Consider the following 23,641-nt stretch of genomic DNA (forward strand, 5'->3'; position numbering starts at 1 on the left):
GCATAGAATGATGTGTAGATATATAAAGGTTAGTTTAGTGAAATAAAATAGATTTTTTAAAATTTGACATTCCAGCATGTTTTGGCCATTTTCTCTGAAACACGATTTGCGACAAGTGATGGTTTGGCACAATTGGTAGCACACTTTTCAAATGGGTAGCATACTGTTTCAGATGGATAGCACAAAGTGTTTCAAATGGGTAGCACAATGTTTCAAATGGATAGCTCACAGTGTTTCAAATGGATAAAATTCGTTTCAAATGGTTAGCACAATGATTCAAATGAGTAGCACACTGTTTAAATGGGTAGCACACTGTTTAAATGGGTAGCACAGTGTTTCAAATCGGTAGCACAGTGTTTCAAACGGGTAGCATAGTGTTTTAAATAGATAACACTATGTTTCAAATGGGTAGCATGTTATTTCGAATGGGTAGCACTGTGTTTGAATGGGTAACACATTTTTCGAATGGGTAGCACTCTTTCAAATGGGTAGCACAGTGTTTCAATTTGATTGCACAGTGTTTTAATTGTAGCATAACTACTTCATTACTTCAACTTGAGATCACACTCTTTCTATTGGGATGTTATTTCAATTAAAGAGCATGCAGTATTGTATTTCAATTGCAGCATGCTACAGGTCTCCCTATAATGAACGACCACTTTTTTGAAGAAAGGATTTAGTGGTCTTTAGCAGCATTGGTCTCTAATCAGAGTCCTTCTAATTAAAGACCAGCACTAAAAGTGGTCTTTAAATACTCTATTTAGCGGGAAATTTGTATTCAACACATTAAATATGACTGTTTTATTCCAAATGTTTTAGAATGAATTTACAATTACTGTAAGCTCCTATTGATTTTTAATAAACATTTAAAATATTTCTCACACATGAATTATTCAAAATAAAATCAAATAAACAACTGTTTTAAAGGTTCATTAACTTTTAATTAATAGATAAATTATCTACTAAACAATACTAAACTTCAACAAGACTCATTAACCATAAGTTGAAGGTACAGAGCTACTCAGCATAAGCTGTTGTAAAAAAAGGATGTTATATTAGGTTAAAGATTTCCCATATAGTATAAATAAAATAAATGAGCGATTCTGGGTCAAGACAACTTGATTTCAGAAATTACTGACACAATAAATACATAAATAGGCCTTAAAACATAAAAAAGTAAAATAATCTTAATAAATATAATAAGAATAGTAATCTCTTATTACTAGGGCTAGGGCACACCAATCAGAGAGAGCTGCCCCCCCCCCTCCCTGTTGGGGAGAAAAAGCACTATCCTACATATTAGTAGACTCTAAAATCGAATAAATATGCCTCTGAAACCCCTAAATTGTCAAACTTTTGTGGGGCTTCAAAACCTTTTAATCGAAGCCCGACCACGCCCAATTTGCTTTCATTGAGGAAATTTGACCTATCCTCAGAGAATCCACCCCCCTCAGTGACCACCACCGGTCTGGCAAATCCTGGTGCCACCCCTGCTTATGAATAAACATAAGGTAAAATATAAAAGAAGAAAGGAAGATTAGAAAGGTAACTCAGAAAGGCTGAAATATTTACCGAAAATAAACACTTCATCCTTTTGTCATTATTGCTTCATATTTTTGTAGCAATTTTGAACACTAATCATCAGAGGTCAGCGTGTCAAGCTTACACATTTCATAATTCGATATTATTATTTTATTGTTTATTTTTTGTAAATATTTCAGCCGCTCCCAGTTTCTTTCCTATTCTCCTTCTTCCTTTAATCAATAATCTGAATGATTTATAATTTAAATAATTTAATCTGAATGAAACTTTCCGATAAGTTAACCAAGTTACAAGGATGAAGTTACTTAACTTTGGTGATGATCCAGATTGGGGCATGGATTTGTGGGTCATTTAAAATGCTAACATCCCAGACCTAAATATCTCAAAAAATTAACAAAGGTTAGAAACGAAACTTTTAAAAATAGTCATTGGTTCAGTGAAGTATTTATTAAATTTGTTATACATAGACCTATAATTTGGTGTTCATTTATTAAGTGATAATTTCTAATTGACTCATTCTACTCTAGGATTGTGACCCGTGCTCTGATAGAAACCCACCATAAAATTCTATCAATAAAAGTCACTCGCTAACCTGATAGTAACCCAGTGAAATATTCATTATCCATATTGATCAATTTTTTACTATCACGATAATGCTCAAGGGGTGGATCTATCAAACTTACTTAATAAGAAAATCTACTTATTTGTCTTGAATCTATAAATCCCAGGCCATGTCTTTTAAGATACAGAAATATGATATGTATCAGTATGGTTCAGTTTTTTCAGCATTTATAAAGTTTGGTTTAATACTACTACAGTATTACTAGTACTACTACTACTACTACCACTACTACTACCACTACCACTACCACTACTACTAAAATTACTACTACTACTGTAGTAGTAATAACTGTAAATTAATGATGATGAGGATGATGATGATGAAAACGATGGTGATGATAAGAAAATTTGGTAATGATATTAATATATGAAAAAGTTGGGCTAGATGTGAAAAAAAAAAGTTGTGATTTGTGGATCATAATGATTAGGCCTATAGTAGTTAAAGCTTAGAATAGTTAGGGCTAAGCTGTCCTAAATTATAATTATTAATCTCTTTTGTTGTCGAAATTCACGGATAAAAGATCATGAGAAAATTGTTGGCGCATCACTTTGACTATATAATGGTGATGTGATGATTATGAATATGGCTGCACCAGTGATTTGCGATTCGCTTGGTCATATTTGTAATCTATCTTTGTTTTCTTTAACTCTTCCTTCTGAGAGGAAGAAAGCTAAAGTAACACCTATTTTTAAAGATGGTGATAAAAATGATCCAAGCAATTACAGGCCAATTTCTGTGTTACCTACTGTCTCTCAAAAAATAATTGAACGAGCAGTTCATGATCAATTGTATGATTTTTTTAACTTATAACAAGATTATAAATGCATCTCAATCTGGTTTTAAAAAGAACCATTCTACAAATACTACTCTAATAGATGTATCTGTTCACATACTTAATAATTTTAATGATGGTAAAGCAACAGCTGCCATATATTATTTATGGATCTTAAAAAAGCATTTGATACAGTTGATCATGAACTACTCATTACCAAACTTAAATCATATGGTGCTAACAATGATGAATTGCACTGGTTTATTTCTTATTTAAAGCCTCATTCCCGGTAAAATTTTGTTGGTAAGAAAAATCTAATTTTTGTATAAATGTTATAAAAATTTATAAATATAATACGGAATTGCTAGTATAACTGAATTTAGACATTCCTAAGCATGAAAAAAATGTAAAATAAGACTGAAATTTTATTTTTTTGTGTTCTACACAAAAAATAAATGCGGATGAATTTTTCATGTTTGATTTTGCAACAAGTCTGCGAAGAAATATAGTAGGCACTGAAAACATTAGCCTATCCAACACTGCTAGGCTAGGCCTAGCCTTACTTCGATTTAGGTTCTGTTATCACACATAAAAACGGCCGACATGATATTTTCCGTTGCTAGTATTTATATTTGGAATATTTTAAATTTGTTAAAAAACTGATTCTGACCAAGATTTTGACACTTGAACAAACATATCTTAGGCCTACTCGAACGACCGCATTGTGCGAGATGCGAAGTACAAACAATAATCCACTAGTGAGGGCACACTTTATTGACTGTATAAAGTATACATAAAAGCTAGAGCATTCCAGCGGATACGATCTACAACCGAAGAATTTACCTAGTAACGAAGAATATTCTATGAGAAATAGTCTGTATTTCTCTTTTTTTTTTTATCCTTTTGCGTAAAACTAAAATTTATGCCAATATTTTTCCTTGATTTATAGTAATTAGAGTAATGCATATGCATCTTTCCTAAAAAAAAAATCTGTTTTTAGTAAAATTTTGCCGGGAATGGGGCTTTAAGTAGCAGGTCCAGTGGTGTAAAAGGTTTGCCCCATTCCCTGACGGTTTCTACCGGGCTGACCAAGCCGTCGTACCGGACTGGGTAATAAGAGAAAAGAAAGAGGGGAGAGGGAGGGAAAAAGAAAAAAGGCAAAAAGAAAAGGAAAGGAAAAGGAAAAATAAAAAGAGAAGAGAAAAATAAAGACAAGAATAAAAAGGAAGATATCATAATAACCAGACTCACAACACCCTGCAACCCCTTCTCCACTTCAAAAAGTGTCCATAGCTCCTTTGATCTATGCCGCCAGATATTCTCCGCAGTGGCGTAACCACCAGGGGACAATGGGAAATATCCATCTGTGGAAAATCTTTCCCCACCACTTAAAGATGCCCTTTTCACCCCCTGAAAGTGCCTAAAAATCTCAAAATTGCTTGTCCTTCTTGGCTTTCTAAGTTAATTGAAAAATTAATAATCACATTAATCTCTGCATTATTTTTGTTTCTAAATGTATGTATAACATATTTTATGTCAATGCTTTTAAATATAAATCTGTTAATAGTAGGCACTTGGATCATCTTAAGTTATGCAACAATTTTATTGCACGAACTGACTGTTTTCATAATTCTGTCTTTAATATTTTTTTCAGACTTTTCGGGAACCTGCCAGTGGATCTTGGTGACCAATTACTTACCAATTTTACTTTTTAAAAACGGCATCAAGAAACATTTTATTGATCAATCCTGAAGTTTATTTATTTGTTGTTTTTTCAATTCTATATAAAAAACAATTTTAATTTTAAAAAATCTCTTATTAAAAAAACGGCAATAAGAATTTTGAAATCAATTTTAAATATTACAGAACAATTTTTATATATTTTAAATGGCTTTTGAATCTTCTTTTTGCCATCTATGTCATTTCTAACTGTAAATGTTAATTGAATTTTATAAATTTGAATAAGCTATATTTTTTTTGTTCTAGTTTTTCAGTGTGGAGAGCCACTTTCACTGTTATTTTTCTTATAAAAGTTTTGGCAATCCTGCCTTGCTGATTTACTACCTGTGTTTTTGTATTGCTTTTATATGTTATAAGGCAAAATACACATAATAGTCCCAACTCAAATAGAAAGAACATTTGAGATAGATCGTGGGTATGATAAATTACTAACCAGGAAAATTATTACCTTTGCCGCCCCTCCCCCCGACCCATGACCCCTGTTACGTGTCTGAACGGGTCTCAAGTTAAATATAAACTCAACACAATCTGATGTTATTAATATACATACTGTATTGGAATTCCACAAGGCTCAATACTGGGTCCACTATTATTTATTATTCACGTCAATTCGCTACCCGATATTGTGCCTTGTAAATGTGTTATGTATGCAGATGACACTACTATTCTTTGCGACTCTTCTGACCCCTTCTTGCTACAATAAGATCTTGACTCTAACCTGTATAAAATTGCAATCTGGTTCACTGAAAATAAACTCGCTTTAAATATTAAAAAGACAAAATTAATTGTATTTGGAACTAGCCAGATTCTTTCTAAATATAAAAACATTTCTATTTCTACAATGGTGATACAATTGAAAGAGTTAATACTTTTAAATACCTTGGCATCACCTTGATCCACAGTTAACTTGGAACGACCATATAAACAATATTTCATCCAATGTTTCAAAGCGTGTTGGTGTCATCCGACGTACTAAATATTTTCTGCCTTCTTATACGCTTAAAATTTTAGCAAATGCTTTAAATTTCCTCTTTTCGATTATTGTTGTTGTATCTGGTCTAATTGTAATGTTGTTCAAAATTCTAAATGTTTACAAGTTCTTATGAATAGATTAGGTAGAATTTTACTTTCTGTTGATATTAAGACTCCCGTTGATTACATTTTAAGTACTCTTGGATGGAGTAGACTTATTGTGATTTAAAATGAAAAATTACTTCTTATGACTTTCAAATGCTTAAAAGGATAAGCCCCTCAATATTTGTCTTCAAAATTTACCTTTAACAATACCACCCATTCTAAAGGCACACGTAGCCAAACCCATAACAACCTGGTTCTTCCAATATGTAAAATATTGGACAGGGAAAAAGAACTTTTTTATATCGATCATCCAAAAGCTGGAATGAACTACCATACAAATTAAAAAATAATTTTAAAGAGATGTTGACTTTTTCATTCCAAAATCATTTAAAATAATATTTTCAAATCTTATTTTATTTTCTTTGTTTTTATTTCTACTGTACTGTTCCTCGTCACTGTACCACTTTGAAAATCAGTGCTATAATACTGAAAGTGCCTACAGTATAAAGAAAGATTAAATAAATAAATAAGTGATGATTTTTTTTATGCCCAACATCACAAAGGTCATTGAAGTCATAATTTGGGGAAAAGCCTCTATCACACACCCTCTCCCCCGACAGAGAGTAAGCTTAATAGCTAGGCCTACACATGCTTATTTCTAAATAGGGTGGACTACTGGACCTAGGATATATTTCACTGAAACTTATATAGTACAATTGATGAAATAATAATATAATATTAATAATAATAATAGAGAAGATGGGGGTAGGGGTATTGAAATATGTGATGGGGGTCCATGTACATGAGTACATGAACAAACCCGAAATGAACGTTTGCAGACCTAGGCCTAGCATTACTGGTTGCGCTGCTGAAGTTTCTAGTTAAAATCTTTCCTCAGATTCGTATTATGTATATTATTAATTAATCAATTAATTAATTAATCATTATATGAACAATCCCGCTATCCTCGTCTATCCAAGTACATCAACCACTGACAGAAAAAATTGCAGATTTTTGCTCTATACAATCGCTAAGCCTTGTCTAGTTACTATGACGTTAGGGAAATCCCCTAAAAGGGTCAGTAACAGAGGGCAGCATTATTTTAATAATAAACAAACAATAGGAGAAATAGGTCTGTACCGTATACAGGCCGTGCATCCAGGGACAGTGAATTACTCCGTATGGGATACGGACCACGACCTCAAAGAGTAAAACTTAGAGGGGAAAAAAAATGCTCTTTTTAAAGAAATATAATCAATTTAGACAAGGCTTAACAAAAGTATCTACGAAAACTAAACAAGGATTACGGTAAACAAAAACAAAAGGCCTAACCATAAGGCCTATTAAATACTGAGGAACAAAAATAAAAGTATAAAATACAATAAAATAGATGTCACAGTGGATTGAGATTCTCGATAAATTAAAAGTTAATGCAAACAGTTTGTTAATTTGCATATATGTGTGTCCTGGATGTGTTGTTCAATACGTAGTTCAATACAACACCTGAGGATGCAAAACAGTGTAGAGTTCTATTAAATTAGAATTTGGTCGGTGCGTCGGGTGGACGTACGTGTGGTGTAAACATTAGTGCTCTGGTGGTTTTGAAGTGCATATAGTCTTACGGTTGGACACAACTCATGTTGTTCGGTTGTCTCAAAGTACTATGCACGATCAGACACAAGACGCCGTTGGTGAGATGTGCACCAGTGATTACCAAACCATTTTCTACGTCACATTTTTGCTAAATAGAGAATTCAAGTAAATTTCTTTTTATGCTTATGGAAATTTACTGAAATAACAAGTTGTTGGCTACCATTTACATATACTGCATCAATACGAGACAATAATAATATAAATGTTGTAGTTACAGTAATGCAACAATCACCATTATATGTAGTTCAATTGACTACAACATTTATGTGAAAATTATTGTATCGTTTTAATATCATGGTATATGTATTGATGTTGGTTTTGTGTAAATTCGCCATGATTGAAATGTTATGGGCATGCGATGATGGCATGATTTTTGTAACTATTGTTATTAGTATTATTTTATGTTTATTATTAATTTATATTAATAGTCTACCGTTGACAGTTGATGAGAGCGGGCAGCAATTGGCAGTCTGGACTCCTAGCAAGAATAGCTATGTGCCCATTATATTTGGAACCAATGGTGTGAATGTTACTACATGTAAATACTCAACAGAAGGAGTCAGTATGAATGTCATAGGTTGCATTTATAACCGGTATGATTAGTGTTAGCCTGGTATGACAATTTTTTTTAATATGGATTACTGATAATGAATATCATAGTTCTGATAGAGGTTGACATTAGTTAATCGAATATTTGTTCTCTTGTGTAACTAGTATTTAACTTTGGTTATATTGTTAGATTGACATTAGTTGCATTATTCTATGACCATATCATGATACTAGGAGTTACTCTTATATCCTAGAACCTTATTGATAATCTTATGTTATATATATATGGCAAACGTTTATTATATAGAAGTGGAAACATTATTCATGATAATGATAATATAGTAAGCTCTGGGAACCAGTTGAAATTATTGGTTTATATTGTGTATAGTAACCAGAAGTGAATGTTAATCCATAACTATGTATTATTGGAGGGCTAGTTATATGAATTTAACATTCTTAAGGTTGTCATTCATTGATTCACATTAAATTATTGGTTACGATATTATGCACAGTAACCAGGAGTGAATTTAATTGGAGGACTATGGATTTACCGTTCTTAATGTCCACATCCATTGATTCATATTAAATTATTGTTATGATATTTAAATGATGGTCTGCATGCATTTAATTCTAGCGTTTCGTTATTGAGTGAATAGACTATAGGCGTGAGTATTAGTTGGTCCCGAAAATAGATAAATAAATAGATAAATAAATAAATAAAAAAGATTTAAAAAAATAAGAAAAAATAAATTAAACAAATTGTGTTAAAGAAAACATAATAAATTTAGACAAAGCTTAACAAAAGTATCAATGAAAACAAACTTAGAATTAAAGGGAAAAAAGGCTACAATTAGGCCTATTATTTTATCATAGAACAAAGAAAAGAAACTTAAAGCAACAATGTAAAATCAAATATGAACGTTTCTCCAATGCAAGTTTTAAATAATTAAATTTAAATTTTTCCCATATTGCAAGATCTATTTTCAAATTTAATAATACAGACTCCCTAATAACATCAAATTATTTGCAAATAAATAAAAAGTTTCTGACATCTTTGATCTCACCATTTTCACACAAGGTACAATGGCCGGATATCTCTTTTGACCACTTACAGGTCCTGCCATCTGGGGGTAGATTATTTGATCTTATTTAAATTTTAAACTTGCCCCTAAAAAATTTATTTTATCTAGAAGATATTTTTCAAGGCTTGGGCTGGATTTTAATTTTGAATAACCTCCTAGAGATGTCTTTCGTTCTATTTTGTTTATCCAATCTTCTTTGTAAAAATCTGCAATATAAGTCTAGAAGTTATTAAAAGTAAAGTTATTAAAATCAAAGATTTGTTCGAACAAGTTCAAAACTTAACTAATGTATTACATAAATTTAAAAAAGGATATTTCAACACATCACAATCACATTCGAGTTGACACATGCAGAGGATTAAAATATTAGGCCACCGGTTTACATTCATTTTTACGATTCGGTTAAGAAATTTAATTTATTTACTTCATGTGTTTGAGATAATTGGGTCCAACCCAAATCACCATAAAGTGCTTCCTGAGGTGTACACTGAGGAGCTTTAAGTAGGAATCTGGCCATTTGCAGATGTAAGTTCCTCAAGTCATAATTATCTTTTTTGGAGTTATCATGCCAAATTCCACATGCATAATTTATTGACATAAGAGCTATTGTCTTCCATAATATATTATAAATTAAAACAGGATGAAATGATTGGAAATAATAAAAGAATGAATACATTAATAACAAGATAATCTGAGCTTACAAACCCTCACCCTATTGAGCCATATCTTTGTATATAGTCGATGCGCTGAATCTGCTGGTTGTTGTATAATAGGCGTGTATTATTGCCAGTTATACATATCAGGTGAAATGACGCCGAGAGCAGTAAAGGTGCAGGTCTTATGTGTAAAGTTACTTGAATGTATGGGGTCCAAATCTCCCTCTTTTTTGTTTTTATATTATTTTATTATTTGTTATTTTTTTTATTTGTTCATCTATAGAATACTTTTTTCATATTTTATTATTTTTCACAATTATTATTTTCTATTAGGACAGATGGGAAGTAATACAAGTATTAAAAAAAAATCAATGAGGACGTAGGACTATAAAACCTCGAATTAAAATCCAATGGACTTAACCTCAAGAAGACGCCCAATTTCGAATTCAAGCCCACCTCTTCAGTTTGCAAAATTATAATCAAAAAGAATCCCATCTTATAAAAGAAGATTATGGGCTTCTTTTGAAGATAGCATAAGCTTCTTTCCGAAATAGTACAGTATACATACTGTACATGAATTTATAGTTAATACACTCCATGATACAGATTGATGTTACAGTGGCCCTATTTATTGTTTATAGTACATATACTCAAACAGCATTCATTTTGAAAAGAAGCCCACTCTTTACTTTGCAGAATTGGACTCGAAAAGAAGCCATCCAAAGTTCGCAAAAAAAAAAAAAAGGAAAAAAGAAAGCCTAGTGCTTAAATTCGAGATTTTACGGTAGCACTCTTATGGTATCTGCTATAAATACTGGATATCAAGTACGGTATATTAATATTATTGCGCTTATAATATAGCCCTGCTAAAAACAAGGTGTGGTTTAGAATCACCTTCACAGTAAAACAAAAGGGACTTAGCAAGAGCATCAGTAAAGTATGTCTGTTCTTGACGACAGCAGCAGCAGCAGCAGACAGATGTCTATGCATATAGCTTTTGCATATGAAAACACACACAATGTCATTGCCCCACACTACAAATTATACTAATACTGTATAGATTAAAATGTTGGATAAGTGAGCACATTTGTTTTATATACCATGTGATGTATATAAAAATATATCGTATGTCAACGTATAAAGTAAATTAGAATATGGATACTAAAATTGGCATAAGATACATCATATAAAACTCACTTAAAAGACGCACAAAATCAAACAGGGTATAGTATAATGTAATAAACTGCAAGGCGGGTGGCTTTTGATATGGAACCACATCTAATGGCGGGAAGATTGAACGATACTTCTAAGCACACCTTCACGATAAAACAACCCTGGGCTTAGTAGGAGCGTTAGTAAAATGAATGTATGTATGTGTGTTTATGTAGGCCTATGTATGTATATATGTGTGTATTATGTATGTATATATATACACAATGTCACTGCGCCATTCTACATTTTATACTAATAAGGGATAAAAATGTTCGATAAGTGAGCACTTTTGTTTTATAATCACATATCACTCTTATGGTATCTGCTACAGATGGGGTGGTTATATAAAAATATATCGTGTCAACATATAAAGTATATTAGATTATGGATCCTAAAAAAATATACAACTTAACCAATTAGCATACAAAATACATCAGATTTAATTCATAAAATTTAATAGACCAGGAACAAAAATGTAACATCACACTTACTTCCACCTGAATATCCTTGTTGGCTCCTGATTGAATGAGAAGCCTACAAATATCAGTATGACCTTCTTGAGCACTTGCGTACAATGCTGTTACCCCATCCTACATATTATAGAAATATGAATAAAAATGTTTAATAAGTGAGCGATTTTCCTTTGTAATCACATATCACTCTTATGGTATCTGGTACAGATTGGGTACATCATTTATTTTCTAATTATCATGCATTCGAAAGACCAATCGTTCATCATATTCTAAGCATCCTTAGAACTGTGTATAAATGACATAAACTAAGAGAGATGATCTTTTATCCTCTCTTCATCCTATCTTTATAAAACATGTCGTTGCCATATTCTACAAATCTTATGGTAACTGGTGCAAGTGGGGAACATATATAATAATAAAAAGTATGTCAACATATAGTTTATTAGAATAGAAAAATTTAAAAAAAATATACGACTTCATCAATTAGCATTAATGATATATCGGATTTACTACATAAAATTTAATAGACCAGAAACAAAAATGTAACAGCATTGCACATACTTTCTTTTGAATATCCTTGTTGGCTCCAGATTGAATGAGAAGTCTACAAATATCAGTATGTCCATTGAAAGCACTTATGTGCAATGCTGTTGCCCAATCCTACATATTATAGAAACATGGATAAAAATGTTTAATAAGTGAGCACTTTTCCTTTGTAATCACATATCACTCTTATGGTATCTGGTACAGATTTGAGTAAGTTAACTTGTTCTTCAGTGTTTCAGCTGTTTGTAGGAGACGTGTACGATTCATCAGATTTTTTAAAATTTCATTTTATCTTTTTGCTTTGCTACTTTATTATTTCTTTCTTTTTGTTCAATAAATTTCACTATGGATCATATTGAGCCTCTAAATAATAAATATTTTTGATGATCCGCTTCACGAAAATTTGCCAAAATCATGCCTATTTTCAATCAGTTATAACTCCTTAGGATGAAAGATGACCCCGAATTTTTATTACTTATTCTTAAAGCACATGATTTGTAGAAATGATTTTATAGATCATAATGGCTGATCGGACATTGTGACGTCATCACATTGCCATCTGAAATAAAAAAAAAACTTAATTTTTTATCTATGATGTCATTTGTTAAAATACTCATTTGAGTGTATCTCACTTTATCTTTGATCGATCGTCTCATAACTTTGAGTATTTGAGACCATTCTCTTTAAAAATGTGACTTTTTAAAACATTTTGATAATGTCATCATGGTCAAAAATTTCTGACCAACTTCCCCCTCTCCTCCTCATCTTTCTTTTCTCAAGGCTTTGATGAACGCATATCATCATAACCAATTATTATTTCTAATCATATTTAATGGGCATAAAACTTCAGATCAAGGACACAGCTAGAAATTAATGGTCGTCAGATAGCCTGTGGCAACTACAATTGCTCAGGGCGACAGACATTTTTGTAAACATCGCCCTGTTTGACGACCAAGAAAAAAAATCCCTAAAATAATTGATTTCTACAACAAAAGTTATACAGTGGATTTTGAGAATGTGCTTTGTTGTATTTTTTCTCTTTTACTGCCTTCCATTTTCATGAATTCTTCTTAAAAGAAGATTCATTTGGACTGTCAAGATCCTGGAATGTGGAGATATTTGGAAAACTCTTTGGCACCACCAACTAAAAAAACAAAACCAATGAAAAAACTCAGTCTACACAACGAAGGTATGAGAACGAATCAAGAAACAGAAGATTTCTAACAAAATTTCAGCACGTCGGCCTTGGCTGGAGTACCAAAAGCCAGAAACGGCTGCGCCAAAAATATGATGATGTACTGTCGAGCTTTCCTGGTGGCAGTGGCGATCGTCCCTGGCTGAAAAAGTTTTTCATCTATGGATCGACTCAGTTTAAATTAGAGACTATTAAACTACATTCATTAATTATTCAAATTTTTAAAAATAAGTACATATTGTCGCATAAAAGTAGGTGTAAATATGTGTTTCACTATCACACTATTCTGTATATTATTACTCTGTTGTAGTGTTGTTACAGTACAGTAGATCATGAAAGCTGTTCATTTACCATGTTAAAGCAGAATTTCTAGAGATACAATGCCATACAGCAGAGGTAAAATTCAGTTCTAGACCTCATATACAAGATTGAAGGTATATAAAGTTATGTTTGTACAGTATTTGATTTTGTAATGTTATGCCGAAAAAAGCCAGGATGACCCGATTTTGACCAGGGCCAGTGGCGTGTATTTTACAGTGGCCCTGCTGGCTACTTGGGTTTAGAGGTTAATTTTCAGCCCTGCAAGTATGAATGTCATGTACCTTAATTTACCGTGTGTGCATCATAACGTGAGCATACTCAAGCTTTAACTCTTTTAAATGCTCAAAATCATGCCTATTTTAAATAAGTTATATCTCTTTTGAATGAAAGGTGACCCCCAATATTTATTACACACATGAGTAGATATGATTTTATAGCTCACTATGGCTGATCGGACATTGTGACATCATATTGCCTTCTGAATACAAAACAAGAGCGACCGCTCACATGGTCCCACTAGTGGCATAGAAAAGTATTTTTCATTGGAGGGGATGATTGGCGTGTTAAACGCCAACGTGTGCGCTTGTGCCGACAGGGGATGTGCCCCCTCTGAAGCTGGAAACCTTGTTTTTGCAAAATAAATTGGTGCAATTTGTTGACTACTTTTTTGAAATTTTAATCAAAATGAAAATAAAATTTACAATTAAAAATATGGCATATCTATATCTGTGAGATATACACAACGCTTGTTGAATGCCATGAGGGAGGTGATTGATGTGCAGCAAAAAGAGAAGTGGAAGAATAAGTTAATAATTTATAGTATTTTATTGACTTTCTTCATTTTTACACTAAACAGGCCTACATTCTCCCATGAACGATAAACCTCTTAGTCGGTGGCGTAATGATGGGACCGGGGGCCCTGTGTATTTCTGAAACTTGGGGCCTTTTTTGGGTTCTGGTCATCAATTCCATCGTGGGATTTTAGGTGTGCATTGTTATTTTTAATTTTTTAACAACGAATAAATGATATAATATACATCCAGAAATTGAGGCTAGGGAGAGACTTTCACAGTTGGAGATTCTATACCACCTCAGACCCACCATGCAGGCGCATAACAGGGGTCTTAGGTTGGGGGGGGGGCAAAGGTAATAATTTTTTAGGTAAAAAGATCTATCTTAAATGTTTTTTTCTATTTGGGTTGGGACTGTTCAATTAACTTAGAAGGGAAAGGAGGACAAGCACAAATTCTCACCCTCAAAAATGCAAGCGAAGCACGCACTTTTTTTTTTTGCGTTTAGGGCTTATGTTATATACTGTATGGCCACACATGTTTTTTTGAAACTGAATAAAAGCATTTTCGTTATGGCTTTATTTATTACAAACATATTCTTTCACCATCATTACACATTGAGGTCCTTCTTTTAGGTAAAACGATCTACGCCTATTTTAAATTTTCTTTCTTGGGTCTGGGACTATTATGTGTTTAAATAACTTAGAAAGCTAACCCTATAAAGCCCAGAAAAATGCACGCAAAAATTTGTGTTTTTAATTCTAATTTCATCGGAATTGATCAAAACTTGACTTGTGGATGTTGGCCAGCGCACAATAGTTTAGCCTCCTTTGCGTCATGTTGTTTCTCAACCAGGTCTTGAGTTGCCTTAATGTTGAGAAGTTGCGTTCACACTCGCATGAGGTAACTGGACAGACCAGCATTAACTTAAGGAGTGATAACACCTCTGGAAAGAGGGCCCTGACGTCTGTTGACGTATACTTATACCCGGTTGATGCAGCACCGAGTGTTTTTGCCTTAGTTTGGTGCAGAAACATACGAAGCTGCACCTAGAGGCAGTTGGATTGGATTGGTAAAAATTCTTGGAATTGACATAAAATTACTGATGTCGTACCCACCCTTCAGTGTGAAAATGTGGCTTGCTTTGCAAACACATCTAACACCTAAGGAAATAAGAGCTTAGATTAAAATAATTTTGTTATCAACATTAATATATTTTGCTAATTTTCATCTTTGTAGGCGCATAAGACATTGCAAATTATTTCTGTGACAATCTTTTTGAAGTGTGTAAAGTTTAATTTTATCCCATACGTAGTCAAAATATTGGGGTGGATGATACAATGGACCATCCCCCTTGTCAAATATTATATTCAGAAAGGGGCTCAACATTACATCTGAGACAAGCTTCATTATAGCTGTTAATGTAGTTGTTACCTAAGATAATTCTTAGAGATCTTTTTTGTAATCTTTATAAAGTTTTTTGTATGTCCTAAGGTCAACCCAGCATTCCAAACAGGAGTAACATATTCTAATAACCTTCAACTTTCAATAAGGCAAAATTTTTTTTAACGATTTTTAACATACACAGTTCGCCGTTAACCCTATGTGCTAAATTATCAACATGCTTATCCAATTTAAGGTTTTCACATATGCCTAGAAATTTTGACACAATCTACTTTTATACATAACTTTGTTCTGTATAGCGAGATCAATTTTGGGTACTCTTTTCATAAAGCACATGCACTTACATATGGTGACATTTATATTGACATTGAGTTGCATCCCAGTGGCGTTCTTTAGAACTCATGCTCATCTGACCGCGCCATTCATGCGACTTGCGTTATCAGTGGTAATAGCAATGATGTACAGTCCTTGCTGAAACCCCTGTTTTGTTTTGTTGGTGTAGGGGAATGTGTCCTTTATTTTTCACTTTGATGACATCATCATGGTAAAAATGAATGTTGTTTTTTTTCCTCTCCGCAACCTTTTTCTTTTTTATAATTCTTTGACGAGCCGAGAGAGGGTGCAGACTTGATATTGAACTGCACAGTTTGAAAATTCTAAATCATAATTTTAAGCACCGGGAGATATCTGATCACCTAAATCGTCCTCAGTGATGAGTTCAAATCAAAGATCTTATAAACACAAGACAGCGTTCTCCACGATTTACGCATGCAAATTCTGTAATAAGGCATGAATGGCGCCCTCTTGCTAAATTGGAAACTTCTGACCCTTGACCGCTCTTATCATACCGTACACCACGCGGCTTTACCTTTACACGTAACAAAGACGCATCGATTTAGTACAATGCGCCATCCCTTTAAAACAATTAACGTACTTGGTAACGAATTTTGGCGTAACGCGAACAACTTTCAGAGTGAGTAAAAATTAAGAAATAACTATGAATGAATGAATTAATTAATTAATGAAATGAGGTTTAGTGGAGGAAAATATTGTGCGGTTTGCAAAAGCAATTCAAAGGCAAATCCTCACCATAAATTTTACAAATTTCCGAAGGACAAGAACAGGTAAATAATGTTTCAACCAGCAATGTGATACAGTAATTAGTAATAATATTAATAATATTATTTAGGCCTAGGCCCAGAGTTTATTAGTTTAAATGCAAACAATCCCGTGAACAGCAGAACAGGAACCATCTCAGATCCATGGCAACAGATAGGACGCCCTCTTCCAAAACTGATTACTTTTTCTCTTTGGTAATAACGTATGAATGGCGCCCTCTTGCTAAATTGGAAACTTTTGAACCTTGACGGACGCTTCTATTTTTTACGTGTAAATAGCGGAGAACGGTATCTTGTGTTTATAAGATCTTTGGTTCAAAAAGTTTTTTTAATTCATCATTTACATCATGGGTTTTCATTTGACTGTTCTATTGCTTTTTGCCTAGCTTTCTTTTTTGTATTTCTTTATTAACTTTCTATTATTAATTTATGGAATATTCTACAACTCGCACTTCAATTAATTCAAATTTAAATATTTTTATTTAATGTGTCTTTTTCTTTGTTAAATTATTAATAATTTATTTTATTTCACGAAACAATAGGCATCGTTATTTAAAAAGTTAGAATTGAACTTTCACAGGCAAGGGCCTCGTTTTGGTATCCTAACGTCAATTTACATTGAAATGGTGTAATGATCTATTAGAACTGATAGATGCATTTAATATAATTTTATACATTTTATGTTTTTCGTAGAGACAAAGCGTCTAAAAATTTAAATAACCTCCAACAAGAAGCAAAGAAATACAATCAAAATAATGCAATTAAGTAAAAAATGAGCTTGAATAATTAGAAACAGGCATAAAATTCTGCCATTACACTCACTAAACTTAAACACTTATCTTTTCCATTTTTCAGGTTCTGCTATAGATCTACGATATTAATGATGAAAAGTGTTTAGTGTGTGAACTTTTTGTCCATTCTATCAACACTATTTTTTTTATCATGATTCTAATCCAACAATTCATAGCCGAACCTAGTATATATATATTTTTCTTTCATTTTTAGCATCAGTGAATAATTTTTGTTGTAGATCCCAAAAAATAGTTTCTGGATTTACAGTAAAAAAATATGATGCATCATTAACAAAAACATATGGAAAGCTGGTTAATTAGTCTATAATTAAAGAGGATTCTGAATTCAGGGCCAAGGATTGAAATGAGCCCAGGAGGCCATGGGCCCTTCTTACGTCTGTACCACCAATCACTCTACATCTTTGACAATACCGAAACTTTTTTATAATTTTCAAAAAAACCAAATAAACCAAAATGCCACAAACCAAGGTAATTCAACAGAAGGACGCACATCTCCTCTCTCGAACATAGCGCGTATGAACAGTCCTTTGATCTTTACTGTGGCATCGACAATGCGGTACTAGTTGCGAGTACAGCCGTCAATTATTAGTCTATGCGTGCCATTCGTTTTATGGTGTAAGTTTTTATTTTATTAATTTGGGTACTTCGCAATGTCTGTTACATCTTATTTTTTTTTACCGCGAGCTTGTTAAATGCTTCCATAAACTGCAATTTGATTTGTGAAAATTGACCAAGAAAATGAAAAGTTATAGCAATTTAAATTTTACGAATTTTATAAAATTTCATGTTCTTATGTAATATTAATCTGTCATTTTGACAATGTTGGCATAAGGTGCCGAAAACGAACATTTGAGTATATACAGGACATTTATTAATTTTTACTACGAAGTGAGTCTCATGAACGACAATTCTTCACAATTTTGGTAAAATTAATGTTGAAATGAAGAATATATTTCAGTCTAATGTTAGTGCAAAATATCATCAGTCCTTTGTAATCACCGCACGAGGCGCGATTATCATGGCAACTAACACGCGCGTAGGTAAATCGTCACGTACGTCTAAATAGGACCATAGACACTGGTAGAATATATATAAAAAATTAGCTTGTTTTTGAGTAGGCCCAGAATAACGTCATACTCCCCTGAAAATAGTCAAAATATCTTCTGATGCAGTCGGAACATTTGCTGTACATTGCAAGTTGTTTTTTATGCATTCACTGCGACATCGACACTTTACAAGTTTAAGAACAGAATTAAATACAATTTCAGTGTACTCCTTTGGAGAAACTGTTTCTTCTGTTTTCTCAGACCCTACCTTATATCAGCCTAAATGTACTATTTAATCATGTTTCTGTTCTTAATAAATTACTAAGGCCAGTGATAGTGATCAAGGGCGTCGGAAGTGGTCCGGCTTGTCCGGACCAATAATTTACAAATCAAAATCTGTTGTAAGCCAAATTCTACTTTCTCTGACGCAGTCAAACATTACTTGCACATTCAAATTCCTTATCAATTAAATAATTATATGAAAGAAGATGCTTATTCCTCAATGAATGAATAAATAAATAAAGTGCAAGAACCACGAACGCATTATATAATGCAATATGAATAACAATGACTATATAAATCATTTATACTATTGGCGGATCTGGGGGTCAGGGGTCTCCACATACCGGTAGGCCTACACACATCTGATCACCGAACCTTCGACATAGACATGCGTGGGCCACGAGAGTAATTTGCGTGTGACACGCGTGTAATAAGCTAATGAATAACTAATTACGAAGTGACCTATTTGACATTTGTTTATCAAAGCATTACGGCATTGAGTAAAATGCATGCTCGGTGAACTAACTACCTACCTGGATATTTCGCGATGTCAACGATATTTATTATCAGACAAAAGACAGTGCGCGTCGTTAGCAAGTTTTTTTTTTTACCAATCAGAGAAACTTATACATTTTAACAACAGTGGCGATATCCATAAATACCAGCGAAATATTGGTTAAGATTCACTTTTCAGTCAAGAATTATAAATTACTGCAAAATAATGTCAACTCGCCAACATTCAAAAATATGCCGAGATGCGCTTCTCTACTTCCCGGAAGAAGAATCCCTCATCACCGGTGTACTCTATTCCAACTCTACTAGTCAACCACGCTGAAACACCCTTCGTACTAATTACAATAGAGACAAAAGAGTAGGCCCTATTGATATTACGCTCAAGGAAAAGTTGTAGCAGAACTCAAGTAAAAGATCGTGAATAAAAATATTTACCAGCCCATGTGACCATTCGTAGACCACAAGTTTCGATTTTTACCAGGAAGTGTATACTGAGTGAAATCATTCACGCGTTAATTGGAGCACTCGCAGAATAATGGCACTCACTTTCTACTCGTAAAACACACGCACAATACACGTGAGTAATGTCGATCGTTTGGTAATCAGTACTGTAGGCCTATTTACTGTAATAAGAATGGAAAGAATTTACCTGGCCGTTTACAACAGGGGAAATCCTTGAATATTGAAGAACTTATAAAAGACAATTCAGAAGTCTGGAAAATTCATTTCTTACCATCGAAAAATCATTTTTTTTCCGGGGAGGGCCCCAACCCCCGTTTTATTTGGGGCTCAGATCGATAAATTGAAAAAAGAATATGTATGCAGCGACTCAATCTTTGTCATGTACTGTATATACACACATAATAGGGCTACTAGTATTTACTGTAATAAGAATGAGATAGCTTTAACCTGACCGTTTTCAAGATAAGAGGGGGAAAACCTCAACATTTGAAGAACTTAAAAGTCATTAAAAGACACCTCAGATGTCGGGAAAGCTCATTTCCTGCCATCTAGTGATCAAAATTTTCCCCAGGAGAACCCAGATCCCCTTTCTTTTTGAGGTTCAAAGATTTTAAAATCATTTTCAAGAGGAGGAAACCTTGAATTTTGAATTTTTCCCCTCGGGGAAAACCCCTGGATCCCCTATATTAATTTATGGATTCATGGAAAAAAAGAATACGTATGTATGCAACTTACAGTCAACCTTCTCATTTACAAACTTCTCATTTACGAACCTTCTATTTTCAGAACGTTTGGCCAATGACGTCATCGCTAGATTTAATCCTCTAAATTTTGCTATTTTTATTTATCTTAAGAAAAACGAATTACAAAGGTCATTAAGAATGCATTATAATACTAGTTATACAGTACATTCCATAAATACATCATACTACTTTAGGCTTAGAAAAGTCAAACCAATACAGGATGTAAAATAATCAAAACTAGCCGAAATTCAGGCAGGTAGTGCATGCTGCTAAGCCTACCTTGTCTGGGCCTACCTACTCTAGTGTTATGGTTACCTGCGGTCTAAATGCATTGTAAATTGAATCAGATAGTCTGAATATAAATGTATGGTAACATCAACTTTTTATCCTTTTAAGAATAAATCATTGTTCGGATATTCAATAAACATCTGTATTATTTGTTTTTCACTGTCAAAAAACGATTAGCGAGCTGCTCTATTTTTAGAAGATGACATCAGCAATTACCCATCATTGAACACTACAGGTACCAAAACCACATGTTTGGAAATCAGGAAGGTCGAAAAAAATAGGAACAGTTTCCTTTTTTATATTACCTTTATACAAAAACACCTTGACTAAATTAAATAAATAATAAGCCTCTAATTAATATCAATGTTTGTTTACTAATTTGCTACAAATTACGGAGAGATGCCCGCTAAAGTTAGCAGAGAGCTGCTGCTAGGCCCAGCTAAACATTGGCTAAACCACCACTCTATGTTGAACAGTCAGAGCCTATAATTAGTGACATGGAAGATAGGTCGTTCTATCCATGGAACGATGCCCTTAGCCTACTATCAATCAATATCTAATATCTTGCATTAACATTTAATTGATTCTTCAACGATTTCTGTAAATGTTTATTGAACACATAAATGCAAAATTAAGTCTAGATATTGGTAGGCAGCTAGTTATAGGCTAAAACTTGGTGTTTTTAAACTTGAAGGTGCTGTTCTTACGAACTTCTCATTTACAAATTTTCTCAATTACGAACTGCTTTCAGACCAAGGTGTACGTAAATGAGAACGTCGACTTTACTCATTTATTTATGTATGTATAGACACATACATAACAGGCCTATTTACTATAATAGGAATAAGAAAGTTTACCTGACCATTTTCAGGTGGGGAAAACCTTGAATTTTGAGGAACTTAAAAGTGGCATTAAAAGACAACTCAGAAGTCTAGAAAGCCCATTTACCGCCATCTATTAATTAAAATTTTCCCGGGGGAGGACCCCTGACTCCCTCCCTCTTTGGGGTTTATCCATTCATGGAAAAAAAATACGTAAGCAACTCATTCTTTTTTTTTAATGTACGTATACACATTCAAAATAGGTATTTACTTTAACAAGAATGAGAAAGTTTACCTAACCGTTTTCAAGAAGGGAAAACCTTGAATTTTGAAGAACTTAAAAGTCATTAAAAGACACCTCAGAAGTCAGGAAAGCTAATTTCCCAGACCCCCTTCCATTTTACGGTTTTTATAAACAAAAGTCTGACCCCTCCCTCCTCCCCTCAAATGTGAACCCAGATCACCCTTGTTTATACAAATTGACGGATGTTGTGAAATACCTAAAAAAATATTCTGGATTTAAAAACACTTTATTGTCCATTTTAAAATAGGAATTTGTTTTTCCTTTGTTTTGTTTTGGTTAAGAAGAATAAAATTACATTGAAAATCACACGAAAAAACAATTGGCAATGACGAGAAATACATTAAGATATTGAAAAATTTAAAATATTAGTAAGTCAACATAAAAATTACTGTTTAACTGTTTAAAATGTACTATGTGCATCTCAGAAACAAACCGGCCATTTTAGTAAACATTAAAACTATAAAAACCTAGCAGTTTACTATAAAATAACGACAGCATGCTAATTAAATAAAACATGTGTTATGTATTCACAGGATACAGTATGCATATTCCTCAAAAAAAAAAAATGCAGAAACAGAAACAAAATTATATTACCGTACATAATGTAATATGAGTAACAATGAATGTGCGCCTATTAATAAATTTATTGTATGAGAATAGGAATATACATAAAAATGGAGAATATAGTGAGCATTCCAATATGTTTTAGGATTACAGGCATTCCAATATGTTTTAGGATTACAGGGTATACTTGAAAATGATAATGTCGTCTGTAATGTAAGTAACAAATTAGGTTTAATATTTTCTAGTACTAAAATTATTGACAGCTCCCGAAACTGGTCTATCCTATTGTTTAAAGAAGCGTTCGCTATACGTAGACTACACCCTTTGCTTCACAATGGGCTCAGAGCTTCAAAAGAGCTTTCTTTGTTTTTGTAGGTATCTTTGATCATTAGAGTAAGAATGCTTTGATCTTTTGTTTAAATCACTGCTATGTCACCTACTAGAGGTAATGTTTTGATTGGTTAAACACTTTTGGTACTAGTGCATATAAGCTTGCTAACATGGATAATTTTTTTCATTCCTGATGATGACATAATTAATGTCAAAATATTGAATCCCAACACGATGGCATGTATTTTAATACTTGGAGTATGTATTATACTTTCTTATAGTGAGCATGTTTCCTTTATATTCACTCAGCACTCTTATGGTATCTAGTACAGATGGAAGTAAAAGAATACAATCTATGCAGACTTACGTAGCATTCATTTTGAAAAGAAGCCCTTATTTACTTTGCAGAACGGTCATAAAAAAGAAGCCCATCTCGAAATGAAACCCATCCAAAGTTCCCCCCCCCCCAAAAAAAAGAAGCCCAAGGCTTAAATTTGAAGTTTTACGGGAGTCCTCTTATGGTATCTGCTATGAATACATTTAATGCAGATCAAGTATATTAATAGAACTAATAAACAAAATTTTTAGCCCTGCTAAAAAAGGTGTGATTTAGAATCACCTTCACAATTAAAAAACTGGGACATAACAGGAGTGTTATAAAGAACGCCTGTTCTCGAAGGCAGCAGCAAACAGATGACTGTGCATATGGCTTCTGCGATGAAA

At 33.1% G+C, this 23,641-nt stretch overlaps 1 protein-coding gene across 1 annotated transcript in view; it reads right to left on the bottom strand.

Annotated features, from left to right (window-relative positions):
- The window catches only part of LOC117099915 (ankyrin repeat domain-containing protein 29-like), a 117,917-nt gene that overhangs the window by 6,439 nt on the left and 87,837 nt on the right, over positions 1–23,641 (bottom strand). Inside the window, exons 12-13 of the mRNA XM_033239433.1 lie at positions 11,940–12,038; positions 11,397–11,495 (exon numbers count right to left, since the gene is read on the bottom strand). Of these exons, the coding sequence (XP_033095324.1) occupies positions 11,397–11,495; positions 11,940–12,038 (198 nt within the window). The remainder of the gene's footprint in view (positions 1–11,396; positions 11,496–11,939; positions 12,039–23,641) is intronic.

This window comes from Anneissia japonica, unplaced genomic scaffold (assembly GCF_011630105.1).
Source record: "Anneissia japonica isolate Jap-2015-1 unplaced genomic scaffold, ASM1163010v1 scaffold287779_len176375_cov112, whole genome shotgun sequence".
NCBI lineage: Eukaryota > Metazoa > Echinodermata > Crinoidea > Comatulida > Comatulidae > Anneissia > Anneissia japonica.